Here is a 14,792-nt window from a genome sequence, read left to right on the forward strand (position 1 = left end):
GTTCAGTATGAGAATAATTACGGACCAACATTCATGAATTGTGAAATTCATGACTTACATGTATATGCTTTTCAGCAGAGATTAGATTAGACCTGTTGTATATAAAAGAGGGTAGGGGTGATCGCGGTGCGGTTTGGGCGGTTTTGACGAAAAAAATCATCCGAACCGCAAGAGAAAAAATCGTGCGGTTTGGTTTGGTTCGGTTGGCTTTTAAAAAAAATCCAAACCAAACCAAACCAACTTAATGCGGTTTGGTTCGGTGCGGTTGGTTCGGTTTTTTAGAAATATTTTATTGAACCATTCATATACATATAGATGATAACATAACTTTGTATTTAGACATTCATACACTATCAAATAACAACAAAACCCGTCATATTTTGACAATAACTTTCTATTTAATATGTAAAAATTAAATTAGAAAAAGTGGAATAATAAACATAAAATAATAATATAAAATAATATAAAAATTATTAGAATGAAACAAAAAAATAGAAGATACGAGAGATTAGTGAATGTGAAAAAGAAAAAACAAAAGAGTTGAGAGATTAGAGAAGAATATGTGCGATAAAAACAAAACTGAAATAGAGAACATTTGCATAAAAATGAGAAGGTGAAAAAGATAGAATATAAGAGAGTAAAGATTATAGAAAAAGAGGGAAGATGTATGTGGCAAAGAAAAAGCGATAATGCTATTAGAGATTTGAGAAGATCGGGACTAAAATCATGTGTAAGGATGAGAAAATTGTTCGTGATCATAAGATTAAGGTATTATAGATTTAAGTTTGGGTTGGATGTGAGTTAAGTAAAAGTTAGGTTGTAACATAATGCGGTTTGATTCGGTTTGGTTCGGTTTATAAAATACAAACCGCAAACCAAACTGAACCATGCGGTTTTGTTAAAAGATGACCCAAACAAATCCGAACCAAATGCGGTTTTTTGCGGTTTCGGTTTGGTTTGATTTGGTTTGCAGTTTTCTATTGGGTTGGTTTGGTTTTGATCACCCCTAAAAGAGGGTCCTTTCAAATTTAATTGTTTTTTTTCATGTTAATATAATTTAATTATTTTATTTAGAATTTAATTTTAACGGTTAGTATGAATACCAATTTGAATTTGAATTTAAATGAATTAAATTCGTTTGTCTTATGAAATTATGGCAATAAATAGGAATAGGATACAATAATTATTGAATCTTTATGATAAATTTATTAGTCATAACGGAATTAATTTTAAATTAATTAAGTTAATAATTGTTATTAATAACACCTCATTATTATATCATTTTGTTTTTCCTCATTTTTTTAAAATTAATATAATTAAATATGTCATTTGATTTCGTATTGTATTATATGATTTTAATGTTTGTTGAAATTTTATTAAAAAAAACAGGAACTTTTGTAGTTGTCACAAAACAAGAAAAAAAAACTTATGAACAATTATATAAAATTTGATTGGTATTGTGATTTTGATTTGTTTCACTTTCATAGATTTTGATTTCTATTGTTGTTTTTGTTACTGAGAATTTTTTTCAAATTACTATTTTCTTATTCAAACTATGCATAATAATTTGAATTAAAATTATTTTAATATGCAACTGTTTTTTATGATGGTTTTAATTAGTTTTATATTATAAATTTATTAGGAGAAATTCAAGTCTCCCTTATTTGCAACTAAATACTGCCATAAAGTTGAATGTAGTATAATTAATTATAATTAAGAAAAAAATAGTTTTCTTTATGGGACAAAAACTAATTAGTTATGCTATAGTGGACTATCATTTGATTTTGTCTCTTAGGATTATGTCTAAATCAAGTGACAGGTGCAAGCAGCATTGATAGAGTCTCAATTAAGGTTGTATATCTTGAACAGTCTTCTGTGAAGAAGATGAATAATGGAACTCAAGTTCTTTCAGGCTAGCTGCCGCTTCCTCTCCAATCCTAGATAGTGTGTGGTATGTTTTTTCTGCAAGTTGGTTAAACTCAACCTTTCTTTGTTCTACATGGTCATTAAGGGAAGCAAATCCTAAAAATATTGCAGTTTGCTTCAGCTCCGACACTAATTTAAGTAGAGAATCAGCTGCTTGGACCTGTGTCATTCACCATTAAAAAACTGAGCAAAAGGTTCGACAGAGAAGAGTGATTTGAATACACCTCTCTCGTCCAATAATTGGAAAGAGACGAGTCATAGTAGCATAGAAGCTTAAGAATATGTGGTCTTACCATCCTAGCAGCACACATCTCCATCATTAAAGCCTCCTGTGAATTCCTAACAGGTGGATCATTTACCTACAAGAGTACAAACTTTTTTAAGAAGTTAACAGTAACAACTCAACATTATGCACATCTACTTTAGCATATCAAGAAATCCAAACAATTACTTGTGTTTGACAAAAAGAAAGAACTAGTCAATTAGAAAAGACTACAGACACCATTTTTTTGGAGTTACAAAAATTAAGGACATCATATCTAAACAAGTTATCTGGCACTTGTAGTTACCAATTAGGCTTCAAATTTGCAGCCAAGTAGAGCCAATAACCAGAAGTTCTAATAATCAAGGCATCCTTAGATCTGAGAATCTGCACCACCAAAGACGCAAACGCAAAAAAAAACGTAAATGACAAATAAAGTATCCCCAGCGAAATCGTACCCAAATCCTCCTCCTAAAAATTCAAAAATAATCACGATTACAATCACACCAGCACTGAAATTCAACATCACAATTAAAAGAAATGAAAACTAACAGTGTTGAGAGTGCTCTGTAAATTTTGAGAAGCTCCATAAGTAAGAAAGATCAATAAAAACGATAACTTACCTGAGTCAATTAAAAACACAACTTACCTCATTGGACACACTTTGGGTTCCACACTTGGCATCCCAGTACATAGTACCGATTTGATAAATCTGTCTGACAGTCAATGCCTGCTGAAACAAAAACCTTAAGCCTCCCATTCTTTCTTATATGCTCAGAAAAATTATATATCTTGAATATCAGAAAAACAATGCAAGTAACATATATCGGACAAAGAACCTGGATTTCTTCCAGTGTTTTTTTCTCATTCTCATGTGTTAACTGCACGGCTCAAAACCAAGGAAAATATAAATAGGAGATAACAATTAACTGCACAGTTCCTAACATTGATTTTTCATAGACGATTTTGAAAATACAAAGATCATATATATATTGCCTCATAAGTGCAAGCAAAGCAAATGTAATAGTATAGTCTAGAATTAAATTAATAGAACCAAACCACACCATGTCATGTCAGTATAATCTAGCCTCCTTGATATTGTTGTACTTTAAGTAGAACCAAACCACACCATGTCATGTAAGTATAGTCTACAATTAAATGAAAAAAAAAAGCACTAAAGATTCAAATAAAATAAAATCATCACCTGTTTGAGATAGGCTATTCTCCTAAAAAAAAGGTTGTTTCAAGAGACTCATAAGCAACGGAATGGATATCTATCCTTCATTGTTTTCGACTATGTTTACTTGATCTTTGATAAACATCACAGCTTTGCCACATGCAATATCAGCCATATCTGGGTCTCTTGATGCATGACGATGAGGCCTAAGCTGAAGCAATATTTTTGCCACATATGGATGATTACGAGCAAGATAAGTGAGTATTTCAAGTATTCGCCATGAGAGTGATGGGGGAACTCATGTACAATCAACAAACATATAAGGCATTGGTAAATTAATCCAACACTAACATTTTAAAGCACATTTTCAAAATAATATAAAGGTGTCATACCCCAAATTTGTCCTACCCATTATTTCTAACTGGCTTATACTTCCCATTTCATCTGCATACCTTCATTAGGGCATTTGCATGGCCTTGCATCCATTCATTAAGTAAAACATCTAAAGGCATGTGATCAAGGATTTTGAAAGCTTAGGGCTTCCTAATCATGTTGAGGTGTGCATGTCAATTAAATTTTTATTCTTCTGGTGTTTCAAACGGTGAAGTGTGAGATTAGGGTTTATTTCCCTATGGTGGATCCAAGCTACGGTTTTCAACTATTGTGATAGAGCCAAACCGAGTTTCCAACTGAGGATCATGAAATTAGGCTCTCTCATTCGTGACTTCTTCAGAGCATTGCTTTTATGCTGAGCACAAGATGTTGAACTTAAAGAGGAAGTATGTTAATTTCTTGACGCACAAGTCTGAATTAAAATGATGACTCAAATTAAGTTGGGTCCATTGAAGTTGCAAGTCGACTGGAATGTTATTCATTAAGATTTAAGGTGGGTTTGCATTCAAAGATAAGTGTGAGGTTCTTAAGTAGTCACATGGGATTGTTGATGAAAGTTACGAGATTTAAGTTCATCATAATGTGCTTGCAAGTATTCACCATTAAGTCAAGTTCCATTCATTTCATGAGTCATTTGGTTTGCAAAAGAGATTGAAGTTCTAATTGAAAGCTCATCCATGATTCAAGGACTATTCGAGCATTCATGGTTCAAGTGCTATTCAAGTGTATTCATGTTCAGAATTTTTATCAAAATCAAAATCCAAGTTTTATTGCATTACAAGTGAAACTACAAACAAGGACAAAAATGAGAGCATTACAAAAGGAAATGGTAGTACAAAAATTCATACTAAAAAAGGAGTCTCCATTGCAATTGTCCAACTCGTTACAAGAAATTCATTCAAAAGTTTCACCATTAGAATTCAATTCCAGTTCATACTTCCATCTAAAACTTTGCCAAATCGGTTGCAAAAGGATTCAAACATCCAAATATCTTCCAAATACACTTCAAAGCCCTGTTCATTACATACAGATCCATTACACCACCAAAATAAAATACTCCAAAATGCCGCTAAAACTATTGCATCTAATCCTAAGACCTCATTTTTCTTCAAGCCATGCTCTTCATCTCCTTCTTCACCTGCTGCAAAACAGTACATGAGTCGAGACAGCCTTACACTTTACCAAACAGCTGCATCATACATAAAACACATTCAAACCAACATTCATATAGCATGAACCAAATACATACAGCCCTCATTCAATCATTTCCTAACGTTCCTAACATAAACCCTTTTTTACCAACCTAACATAACTAACCATTTCCCTAGATTGTGCAGCAAACCACCAACTAAAACCAGAGGAGAGAAATTCTCTAACTTCTAGCTGAACCATAAACCGTTCCATACTAAACCAGACCCATTATAAAGCCATTCAAAAAACAGACTCAAAACATATACCGTCCAAAACCAAAAATCTCTACAGCTCCTACAATTCACAACTAACACCCTAACTCTTTCAGTTAACATTTCTCTACCAACAGTTGTTTTATTAACAATTAACGATCATTCAACAGTCCCTAACCACTAGCATAGTAATTTCCAGCGACTTCCGCATACCAGCAGCCTGTACATTAAACATTCGAACCATCCAAATCAGATCAGCACCATACAGCATACCATATATTCCACATAAATCAAATAAGAAATCCAAACATTCATCTATAAAATCCATCATAACATGCCTACAAAAATAGTCCATCATCAGTACGTCACCCAACACTATATTACCACTATGCTGCGGCAAACAAAAACAATTATACCATCTTCGAAGCCATATAATCCAAGGACCAAATAACCATCCATACCTTCACATAACAGCCACATGGCAAGCTTTAACCAACTTGCCGCGACCCTGCAGCATTCAAACTCTATACCATAATACCTGCACCATACAAAGAAAACAAAAAACCAGAACATACATCATCATCTCAGAACCACAATTCAAGCAAGAAAATAAAAAGTTACTACATTATTCATATCAGAACATAGCATTCAACATTTAACTGCCAGTTGGCATCCATAACAGGAAGTAATAGTTACTAACTATTAACCTCCAGCTCAGCTATAACAGAAGTTATTAGTAACATTCATATAACCTACTCTAACTAACCCCCAACTTTCAATTTCCCAAGCTTCCATATAACTAACTTTTCCAACCTCCATCTAACCTATATTAACTAACTTCACAAAAACTAGTAACTAACTTCATATAACCAACCTACTAACAGATCCATAACAGAAAACTGAATGTAACTAACTCTCCCCCTCATAACAGAAAAAACCGTTTTGAAACAGAGGTAACAAACTTTCTAACCTCTCAATCTCACCCTTAACCTCATAACAAACTCTCTCTAACTGATTTCACTCCCCCTCAATCTCTATATAAATCAATCTCCCTCCATAATTCAAGGTCTTCACACACATCTTCACCCTATACACACTTCAACATCTTTACCTCTCTCATTCAACCCTCTGCAAATTCTCTCCCTCTTCAATCTCTCTTTCCAATCTCCCTCACCATAAGCTCGGTTTTCAGAAGCCATTGGAGCTCCACCATCGGAGCTCCGATTAAGCTTGAGCTCAGCCTCCATCCTCTTACTCCGATCTCATCACCTTCAACAATTCTCACACTCTCCGCACTCCAATTCGCACAACACAGAAGAGAATTCAAAACAGAAAATCTAAAATCAAGAATCGGAAGAAGGAAGTAGAAGAAGATACAATAGCGATTCACCGGAAGAAGATGAGAAGATTACCTGGAAGCTAGTTATTATCTCATCTCTGGATTTCTTTTATCTTCGCCGCCGTTGAAAGGCTACCGGAGCTACTCCGGCAGGTAAGGCGTTCTTCAACCCTTCTTCGATTTTCTTGATGCTATGTGTGGATTTGTGTTCTCTGATTATTTCCCCCAAGGTTTCGCATCTGCATCCTTCGCTAGTTTCATTTAATTTCACTTCTCCAATTGCTAGGGTTTTAGATTTGCTTAGATTAAGGGATTTGAAGGAATGACTTGTGAAGATGAAGCTAAGAAATGGAAAGAGAGTAGAAAGACGAATAGGGTGAGGTATATATTTTGGGGATTGGGTGAGCTCCGCCGCCTCCGACGTGGCGGAGCGATTTCCGGCGAGAGAAATGTGATAGGGAAGAAGAGAGGGAGGAAGTTTTCTGATATCGAGGGAGGTGGGGAGTCACACGGTTTAACTATATCAAAACGCACCGTTTCCTCCTTTTCTTTTTATTTTTTAATTTTTGTTTTATTTTCTGATAATAGAAATGACAAAATATCCTCGGGCCAAAACGCTGTTCATCACCCTCTGGAGGCCCACACACCACCATTTTTGGCTGGACAAAAAAAACAAAGATTTAGATATCTCTTGGGCCAAATCGCTATCCTCACCCTACTTGGCCCATAGCTCTTTTTGCATACAACAAACTGAACTCCAAAAAACGCCCTTGGGCCTTCCTGTTTGGGCCCTACGCCCATCTGCTAATCATCACTGCGAATTCAGTTTTCACCCCCCTGACCACATGTTTCTCTTATTAGATTTTAGAAATTGACATAGTTTTTTGGTTATTAAATCTCTTTTTGATCAAACAATAAAAATCATAATTTACTCGTTAGATTTTTAGGAAATAATGACATTTAGAATCATTGATTATTTGTTCAATTTTTAGGTAGTAAAATGACATAAAAACCTCATAAAAAAAATACTAGTTTAGGCTTATTAGAATGTAGGTTCTTTAAGTGCAATTTAGGCTTGAATTAGAAATCTCTCAACATTAGAAAACTCATAAAAATAGTAGATCTTAGATTAACTTTGACATTTAATTTCCTTCATTAAAAAGGTCATAAAAAATAGTAGTATTTTTTTTAGACTAATTTTGTACTAATACTTGAATTGTTTCTCTTTATGCTTTTGTACCATTTCCATGCTATTTGTTTCGTATAATTGTTGTGTGATTTGGTTACTTGTTTTTGGCCATATTTTTGGCCTACTTTGTTAATACCGTTTTAATGCTTCTTTTAGAATCTATCCCATTGTTAACATAACTTTAGAAGATTAGAATAACTTAGATTAGAGAATAGGTTAGTTCCCCATTGCATTCTTTTTTCCTTTCAACTTTTAAAATACTTAATAAAAGGAAGATGCGAATCACATTAAGAAAGTGATAGAGAAATGAGTGGGATTCATTCCCTAATCTGTTTCTCAATCGCTTAGTGGCATAGAAACGAGTGGGATTCATTCCCTAATTTGTTTCTCGGTCACTAATTGATGGGAGAGAAATGAGTGGGATTCATTCCCTAATTTGTTTCTCAAACATTAATTAATGGGAGAGAAATGAGTGGGATTCATTCCCTAATCTGTTTCTCGAACGTTACATAATGGGATAGAAGCGAGTGGGATTCATTCCCTAATCTGCTTCTCGATCATTATACATTTTATGTGATTCAACTCGCAAACAAATTTCCCTTAAAAAATACACAACCAAAAACACTTAAAACACCTAACAATGGTTCAAACTAAAACAAAGTAGAGAAAGTGGTGAGTGGCCCGGTATTGGGAACTGTTCATCACTCATCTACCCTAAAAGACACAAACCAATCTCTTTTCCTTCTTTCTAAGGGCATTGTTATTTCCGCTCAAACGCATCGTAGGCGATCCCTTATGCAAGAGCGCGAACGTTAACTCCGCCCAACTAAAAAACACAAAAACAAACAGAAAATCGTGAGCCGAGCTACGGTATCTCTGATTCCTGAAAAGGATACGTAGGCAGCGGGGTAGGGCCCGTGCGAGTACAATTCTTTCTTTTCCCTACATTTTGCATTCATTCGCATATATAGACATAGACATAGTACACACCCTTTAGATAGAAACAAACATAGGTGGATACCATCGAGTACGATGGGCGCGAGGGGTGCTAGTACCTTCCCCTCGCGTAACCGACTCCCGTACCTAGATTCTCTGGTCGCAAGACCCTGTTCCTTTCTTTCCTAGGTTTTCTGATATCCCTTTCCCTTATGGGATAAATATATTGGTGGCGACTCTGTTCATTTTTCGCGAGCGTGCGACAGCTGGCGACTCTGCTGGGGATGTGATAGACCTGTGCTGGTCCATTCTTAGCGAGTCGATCCTAGCCTTTGCTTGTTTCTTTTCTTTGGGTGTTTCTTTGTTTATTTGCTTATATGCTTTCATCCTGTATATATGCTTGCATATCATGTTTATTTCTGCTCGCACATCATGCATCTGGACTATATTATGGGTCCCCGTGGGGGCCACATATTTTTCTGCTTTGTTTTGCAGGTTGGGTGGGTTGTTTCTGTGAGGTAAAAGGCCCAATACCCAGGCCAGAGTGGACACATAGGATACCTAGGATAGAGTGGATAGTCATGACGCCAACAGAATGTCAGGTTCTGTTGATTGCGATCATGAGACCCACGACCAGCCGAGGTTCAAATTAGATACCGTTGTTGGCATGTATTTGCGACAATGATGGTGTTTCTGGAGAACTGATAACGCTGGAAGCCATTGACCTACCTTGACTTAGATTCACCCGTGAGTGGGGTGGGATATACATGACAGGTACCGTTGGTGACTATTCTGTCCTGTTGGTAACTAGTGGTTTTCCTGGTATTCAAAAAGGTGTCGGACCTTTGATCCTGTGACATTTGACCTGTATCAGTTATTCAGAGGATGGTACAGTGGTTACTAAGATTATATGGACCGTGGATCCCATGCTTTTGCATTGCATAACATCATTGCTTTGTCTACTCCATTTATGAAAGATCCTAAAGTCTATTTCCAAAAAAAGAGAAAAGAAAAGGAAATAGAAAAGCAAAAAAAGAAAGAAAAGATATTCTATACAAAAAAAGGAAGCTTTAATTCCAAAAAAGAAGAATGAAAGTGTGTGAAAAGACTTTAGGATCTCTCATAAATGAAACATGCATTCATACTATCATGTATTTCATGGTTCTTTCAAAGACTTATGGGACCATTTCTATCCAGATTTCAAGATCAACAACAGGTTTGACTTCTCACTGCCACAACTCCAAGATCAACTATGGAACAACTCCGTGAGGAAATGGATGAGATGAGGGAACAAATGGGTCATCTTATGTTGGAGATGCAAGAATTGATCCATAATCAGGATGCACTAAAAGAGGAAAACAATCAGTTGAAGACTCAGTTGAGCCTGGTCATGGAAGTTCTGAAGACGGTACTAAGAAAAGAATGTGATGTTGTCCCTGCTGCTGCAACAGAAACTGTTGACTCTTTCTCTTCAATAGGATCTCTTTCCACTCATGGGATGCCTCAGAGAGCTCCCCCTCAAACTCAAGTGCCGTTACCTCCACGTCAATCTGTTCACGTCCTTAGAATGAATCAAGGGAGCCAAATGTGTGGGAAAAAGCCTAAGATGCCTCAAAGAGTTCTCGATCCGATCCCGATGCCTTATGCTCAGTTACTTCCCTGTTTGCTTGAACTTCGGTTGGTTGAGCTACGCGATTTGTCCATGCCTGAAAAGCTTCCCCCCAATTTTGATGCCAATGCTCGATGCGAGTTCCATTCTGGGGCACCTGGTCATGATATTGAGAATTGTAGGGCGCTGAAACATCAAATTCAAGATCTCATTGACTCCAAAGCAATATCATTCACTCCAAATGGCCTGCACATAAAACGAAGAGTTCATGCATAAGTGAATGTCCGTATTCCATAAAGTGTCACAAAAAAATAATAAAAATAAGCCCAAATGGAGTCAAGGCTCCTCAACTATGGCAATCATCATTTCATTTCCGTATTCTCATTTCAGTATTTCCTATTTTGTAGAAGGCTACTTCCTTGTTTGAACTCGTTGGTATGATAATAATGAAAACACCACAAATTCTCGAGCAACTTTGTCAGAATCTTCTTTCCAAGAAGTAATCAAGATGTTATGTAGAAGTATCTCTCATTCTCAAGGTTCTTGTGCTCAGTTGTATCCGTGGAGATTGGTGTTTCAGTTGGTGTTTTGGTCTTTCCTTACAACAGATAGCTTCTCTAAGTTTGATGACCATGCAAGGTTCCTCCATGTATGATGGAAATTACTACTCTAACGACTATGCTTGGGGCTCCCGCACGAGGGATAAGCAAGACGTACTCTTATCTTGAGCATTGTGCCATTTGCATTGCTCGAATCCCTAAAAGCATTACAAATTCCTATGCGACTTCGTCACAATCTTCTTCCGTGTGGTAATCAAGAGTGTTCTTCATAATGCTTCTCATCCTCAAGGTTCTACTTCATATCTCAGTTGCCTTTTCTCATGATTTCCTTCTCAGTGGCCCTTGCTTGTTAACAGAGAGAAAAATAATGTGAGAAACAAATTGATGTGATTCTATTGCCTTGTGCCCAGTTGCTTCCTCGTTTGTCAGAATTTCAATTGGTTAAGATTCGTGTTTTGGGTCTTCTTCACCACAAGTAGCTCTCTTGAGTTTGATGACCATACTAGATTCTTTCCATTTATGAAGGCGAATACTTCTTCAACATCTATGCTTGGGGCTCCCGCACGAGGAATAAGCAAGACGTACTCTTATCTTGAGCATTGCATCACTCGCATTGCTCGAATCCCTAAAGTAAGGCAAAAGTTTACAACTCTTGGGTGACTTCGTTGGAGTTTTCTTTTAAAGTAATCTGAAGTGTTTGGAAGGAACTGCAGAAAGTATTCAAGCTCAATAAGTCCAGATGGAGTCAAGTCTCCTCAACAATGACGCTCATTTAGTTTCTTTATGGCATTCTCATTTGTAATTTTCCCTTTGTTTGTTTAAGCATTGTTAGCATGTAAAAGCTTGTTAATCGTCGAATGAAAATAAAAAATACATTGTTTATGTTTGTCTTGAAGAAATCCATTCGTTTTCACTCATAAAATGTTTTTTGGCATTACGATACCAACTTTACTAATCGCTTTCTTAGGCAAAAAAAAAAAAGCTGAGGGAGAATGATGAAAATAAAAGTCAAAATCTCTAATCGTGTGCTTTTGAATAAAACCCTACTGAGGATGTACAGGCATTGTTTCAAATCCCCAAACACCGGAGATATAAGGGTGAGAGACCCTCGTTAACCCCTTTGAGCCTCGAAGTAGGAGTTTCTTTTCTAATCACAAAAACCCTTATTTTAACCTTGGGGCAGGGTAGTGTTCATTTAACTTGATCGAGTGTTCAAAACTCACCAAAAGGGTATGCATCTAAGGATATAACAATGGTTATCCTTCGAAAGGTTGAGGAATGTCAAGACCGCGACGATTATCCTTATTCCATCAAGAGATCAAGAGATGACGATACCACAATGGTAATCCTTCATCAAATCAAAGGAGTGAGGCAGTCACGATCTTTCAAACAAATCAAAAGCAACGCAACATCACACGACTTGTTCAAAAAAAAAAGAGAGAATTAGAAAAAGAGCCCGCTAAGTCAACAACATGAAAACAAGTGACTTAGGCAAAAGCCAGGCATCCCGCTGGACTCCAAATTAAAATTCAAAAGAATTTGTCCAGACAAAAGTTAGGGAAATAAAAAAGGAAAAGCAAAGCAGAACCGAAAAACAAGGATTTACAAAATAAAGATCCTCGTCAAAAGAACAAAGTCGTGTGACAACGAATCAGAAGAATAAAATGCGAGCGACCGCCATGTCCGAAAAAACCTCATTGATTCTTCAACCATTTCAAAATTCCTTGTGAGGGATGAACACTCATGTTGAGTTAATTGAACCTAGTAATGGAGAACATCATGAAGGGGGTGGGTACAAATAATTTTGAGCCTAAAAATCCTTTGTTTTCTGAAAACCGTGAACCCGCCCAAGTTACAACCCTTAAAAGTCCTGATTGAAGTAGGGTTTATTTTGAAAGTGCACTCCGTTGAGATAGCGTTTAACTGACTCCCAATGAAACGTGATACATATTTATGTTGGTATCGTATGTTTGCTTTATCTTCCATATGCAAAAATCGAGGTTGTGTCAACTAGTGATTCAGTCACAAAAGGTCGCAACCTCATTTCACAAAAAAGAGTTTTACAACTTCAAGACTAACATGGGCTTTGCATTAGAATTATCATTCTTAGAATTAACATTCTTTTGCATACAAATATGTGCTTAACATCAAGGAAATTACCATGGTGAGAATCAGTGAATAACTTGACTATGTCAAAGTACGAGAGACTTGAGAACTCTGAGGAGTAAAAGCCAATCATTTCAAATGTTGACCATCAAGGGGCAGGTTCTCTAAAAAAACTCCGTTGGGCATGAATAGTTAATGCTTCCTTTGATTACCCTGAGGGGAAGAGTTTGAAGACTCTGTTGAGCGTGGTAAAGTTTGTTTCCATGTTTGTGTGACTTCAAAAACAAAGAAAGTTTGGGGATTCTAGTAAGATATACCTAATCAGGGGCAATTAAGTTGAGGTTTGACCTCTCAAATTTAGCATATCTGGGGCAATCATGTCGATAAATATCTTTAAGCTTTGATCAATCTGGGGCAATCATGTCGAGGAATCTCTCTTGAGTTCAACTAATCTGGGGCAGTTACGTCGAGATTCGACAAATCTCTCCAAGAATCCTTTAGGGGAAATTCCTTCATGGGTCATGAAGCTTGGGGCACAATCTTTTGAGTTATCTTGCCTATTTTTAAGCGTCGGATTTCTCTTGGAAACTTATTCTCTCCCCAAGCATGGAGTTTATTTCTCCCGAGAGTTTGTTCCATTCCTCAAGCATAGGAGTTTATTTCTCCTAGGAGTTGTCCTACTTCCCTAACCAAGGCTCGTTACCTGAATTTCTCATCCCCAACATGGTGAATCGAGGGAATCTCCTCAAGTTGAAAATCCTCCAAGCAGTGGCACATGGTGAGAAGTAAAAAATTATTCTTCAAGTCAAAGAAGGTGCATCTTACAAATCAAAGTCCAATATCAATTGGAACCTCCACATGGTCCTTAACACTAAGGGGATTCTCCCTGGTGTTTACCTCACTAATGCCTTTATTTGGCACTCTGCATATAGTATTCACTGCATATAACATTGCATCCTCAAAAGCGTAGCATATCCATCAAAATGGAGCATTACGCCATAAAAATTCAAACATGCATCAATGCATAAGCCAATTTTCATGTGCACAGAAGGCACGAAGTAATATATATCCCTAGAAGAAGTCTTATCTTCACTCCCCAATGTGGATCGGATACAATGTCTTTCTTCGTCAGAATCGTTGTCTCCGAGGTTATTTCCCGTATGCTGCGTGCAGATTAGAGTGTGAATGAGGGTGGGCATTCAACCCATCTCATTTTTCAATCGTTTGAATAACCATACTTGGTGTGTGGAAATTCGAACGATTGCCACTCTTGAAGAGTTACACCCCGCCTTTGGCCTGAGGGATTAATGTAATTCTTATGCTTCGCAAGCACCAATATCTCCGTAATTCCCAGTGGTTACTTCCATCTTCTTGCCAAGTCTAGTCGTCACTAGTCTTGTCGTGATTATTTCCCGTGTGCTGCGTGCAAATTAGAGTGTGAATGAGGGTGGGCATTCAACCCATCTCATTTTTCAATCGTTTGAATAACCATACTTGGTGTGTGGCAATTCGAACGATTGCCGCTCTTAAAGAGTTACACCCCGCCTTTGGCCTGAGGGATTAATGTAATTCTTATGCTTCTCAAGCATCAACATCTTCGTGATTATTTCTTTTGGGTCGTGTCTAGTCGTCACTAGTCTCCGTGGTCCCTTCCCCTCGTATGGGAAAACTTTTAGATCCAAACCCCGTGTTGTGTATCCTTTGCCTTCCGTCCTGGCAAACCATTTCAAAACCAATTCCCAATCCCTAGACTCAGTGTTGTTAATAATCTTCTCTTGCTCCGGCCTCATTGTTGGTCCTCATCTTTTTCTTGTGGATCGTAGGTCCGTTGACCTTATCCTCATCTCTTTCAATTCTTGTGGATCGTAGGTCCGTTGACCTTATCCTCATCT

At 37.0% G+C, this 14,792-nt stretch overlaps 1 protein-coding gene across 1 annotated transcript; it reads right to left on the reverse strand.

Annotated features, from left to right (window-relative positions):
- Window positions 1-1,796: 1,796 nt before the first annotated feature.
- LOC131658894 (mediator of RNA polymerase II transcription subunit 22b-like) lies at window positions 1,797-2,948 on the reverse strand. The gene is made up of 3 exons (XM_058928143.1): window positions 2,838-2,948; window positions 2,220-2,285; window positions 1,797-2,086 (listed from the first exon to the last, which is right to left on the reverse strand). Exons 1-3 carry the CDS (start codon window positions 2,946-2,948, stop codon window positions 1,847-1,849), a joined length of 417 nt encoding a protein of 138 aa, XP_058784126.1. The 3' UTR covers window positions 1,797-1,846.
- Window positions 2,949-14,792: the final 11,844 nt, after the last annotated feature.

Source organism: Vicia villosa, linkage group LG3 (genome assembly GCF_029867415.1).
Source record: "Vicia villosa cultivar HV-30 ecotype Madison, WI linkage group LG3, Vvil1.0, whole genome shotgun sequence".
NCBI lineage: Eukaryota > Viridiplantae > Streptophyta > Magnoliopsida > Fabales > Fabaceae > Vicia > Vicia villosa.

Coding starts and splice junctions, on each gene's coding strand:
- LOC131658894 (XM_058928143.1), bottom strand. CDS start 2,948: ATGGGAGGCTTAAGGTTTTTGTTTCAGCAGGCATTGACTGTCAGACAG. Junction 2,286..2,837: donor CCCAAAGTGTGTCCAATGAG/GTAAGTTGTGTT, acceptor GTACTCTTGTAG/GTAAATGATCCACCTGTTAG. Junction 2,087..2,219: donor AGATGTGTGCTGCTAGGATG/GTAAGACCACAT, acceptor TGAATGACACAG/GTCCAAGCAGCTGATTCTCT.